The sequence below is a fragment of the Rana temporaria genome, chromosome 4 (assembly GCF_905171775.1).
Source record: "Rana temporaria chromosome 4, aRanTem1.1, whole genome shotgun sequence".
In the NCBI taxonomy this organism is placed as follows: Eukaryota; Metazoa; Chordata; class Amphibia; order Anura; family Ranidae; genus Rana; species Rana temporaria.
In genome coordinates this window covers 345,103,190-345,105,466 of record NC_053492.1, presented here as the reverse complement: position 1 = coordinate 345,105,466, position 2,277 = coordinate 345,103,190, and the positions used below count along the sequence as shown (strand labels likewise).

Here is a 2,277-nt window from a genome sequence, read left to right as displayed (position 1 = left end):
ACACCTAATAAACGTATTATCAACCATAACAGTATATAAATCACATCATAACTAGCTGAGTCCCTGCAGGGGAGATCCCACAAGCCGAGGGCCTCAATCTGGCAGGGACTACAACAAATACCTGTACTGGGACACCACAAACCCCACCACTAAACAGAAGTCGTCCTCGACGATTAAGGCACTGACGGATTGAGGAATGAGGTGACCTTGGGGCCACTAGAAATCCTGAGGCATTTGTACACCAATGTCCGTTCCAGGTTCTTTGGGAAAAATAAACATATAAGAACAGGATCATATGATAAGTCCCGAGGCATTATACACATAAATGTCCCTTGCAGGCTTATTAGATAAAGTGAGATCATTATTTTGTGCAGGGTAAGTGGTTATCTGGGTCCCAGACAGAATACATATATGTTAAACGTTATCACTCAGTTTTGAACAGTATATTATTGTTAGATCACACTTTTAAGACTGAGCAGGTTTTGGATTGGGCTGCCGGAGGCTTTCTACCCAATGCCTTGGCTACTGGGGCCCTTAGGCTATTAGCTCTTCTCCCCAGAACACACTTTAATTTTTGCTAGACATTTTTATTCTATGCCTGAAGTACACAATTAGACATTTCTTAGAGGATACCCTTTTCTTTTTGTAGTGCTTAAGTGAGGGATAGGAGACTTACTGGCCAGGTATGTTCCTATACACTAAATAAGGTAAGTAGGTAACTAGTGGCATATTAGTTAGTAATGATGTATACTTGAGATGTATACTAACTGAGTTGTATGTAGTCTATCTACATATATTGTATCTATAATTAATAGATTAATCCCTATATCTTGCTGGGGGATATCCGAAATTAGGTCTGGCGGATCTACGCAACACCATTTCTGAGTTTTCTGGAGCACTGTTTTCTCCTTGAACACTTGCTTCTTCTGGACTGACAGCTGCACCTTCATCTTGGACAATGGGGGCCAGTGATGGCTCTTGACTTATGGAGCTTTCTCCCACATTAGAAGGTTCTGATGGGACTGCAGCAGGTGAGCGGATGGCTGGAGTAAACTCTGGAGCTTCTGGTGCCAAGACTGAGGTTGATGGAATGGAACTGATTGGCACATAACCAAAGAAGACGTTTTGGTCAGAAGGGAAGAGAGGATCATCTTCGAACATCAGGAGTGGCCTCTCAGGCTCAACTGGCTTGGTGGGCCGCACTTGTGCTGGCTGAACTGGAGGTGGAAGACTTGGTGGTGCAGAAGGAGGCACCAACACAGGCAGGTTCCCTTTGTGACACAGCTTGATCCGGTTTCGGTGGACAACTTGTGGTTCATATCCGGCTTTTTGAACTGAGTAGACATCAGAGTCCGGGTAAGGGATGGAAATCACTGTGTATGGTTCAGTTTCCCAAAGGGAGTCCAACTTATGGGTTCTAGGATGCTTCTTCAGCCAGACTTTATCACCAACTTGCAACGGCTGGGCAGAGGCATGGCGGTTGTAGTCCTGTTGCTGCCTATAGTGTGCCTCGCCCATCTTTTTGTTGACTATCTCTCTCGCTTCCTGAATCCTTTTCTGATGTTCCGAGACCCACTCCGAAGAGGCTTGGGGGGAGTGGTTGAAAGGTGCTTGAAGTCCAAAGACCCTGTCTTTAGGCAGTTGACCGTGTCGGCCCATCATGAGGTAAAATGGAGTATAACCAGTGGAACAGTGGATGGTATTGTTGTAGATTTCCAACAATTCAGGCATTAGTTGAGGCCACTCTTCAGGTCGGGATACAGAAGCCGCTCTCAGCATGTGGATAAACACCTGGTTGATCCTCTCACAGAGTCCATTCCCTTGCGGATGATAGGCAGTGGTCCTGAGTTTCTTACAAGCATGGAACTGGCACAATTCTTGAAACAGTTGGGCCTCAAAGGCCGGACCTCGGTCGGACAAGACAGTTTCAGGACATCCAAGTATCTGTACCCAATGGGTGTAGAACTTCTGGGCTGTCGTCTTGGCTGTTAAGTCTTTGACTGGCACAACCACTACCCACTTGGAATAGTGATCCACCATGGTGAGAGCATATGAATACCCGAACCGGGTAGGTGACAGCTTGACATGATCCAAGGCGACCAATTGGTTGGGCCTCTCGCTCTGAATGGAATGGAGGGGTGCTCGCGCATTCTTGCGACCATTCTTGGTGATATTGCAGACTGCACACTCACTGCACCACTTTTCAACGTCGCTCCTCATTCCAATCCAGTAGAACCGGCGTCGGATGGTGGCTTCTGTTTTATGGACCCCAAAGTG

General features: G+C 46.6%; 1 protein-coding gene across 1 annotated transcript; it reads right to left on the bottom strand.

Annotated features, from left to right (window-relative positions):
- Positions 1–640: 640 nt before the first annotated feature.
- Positions 641–2,056, bottom strand: LOC120937519 (uncharacterized protein K02A2.6-like). The gene has a single exon (XM_040350802.1). The coding sequence runs from the start codon at positions 2,038–2,040 to the stop codon at positions 817–819; it is 1,224 nt and encodes a 407-aa protein (XP_040206736.1). The 5' UTR covers positions 2,041–2,056; the 3' UTR covers positions 641–816.
- Between the last annotated feature and the right edge of the window lie 221 nt (positions 2,057–2,277).

Coding starts and splice junctions, on each gene's coding strand:
- LOC120937519 (XM_040350802.1), bottom strand. CDS start 2,040: ATGGTGGATCACTATTCCAAGTGGGTAGTGGTTGTGCCAGTCAAAGAC.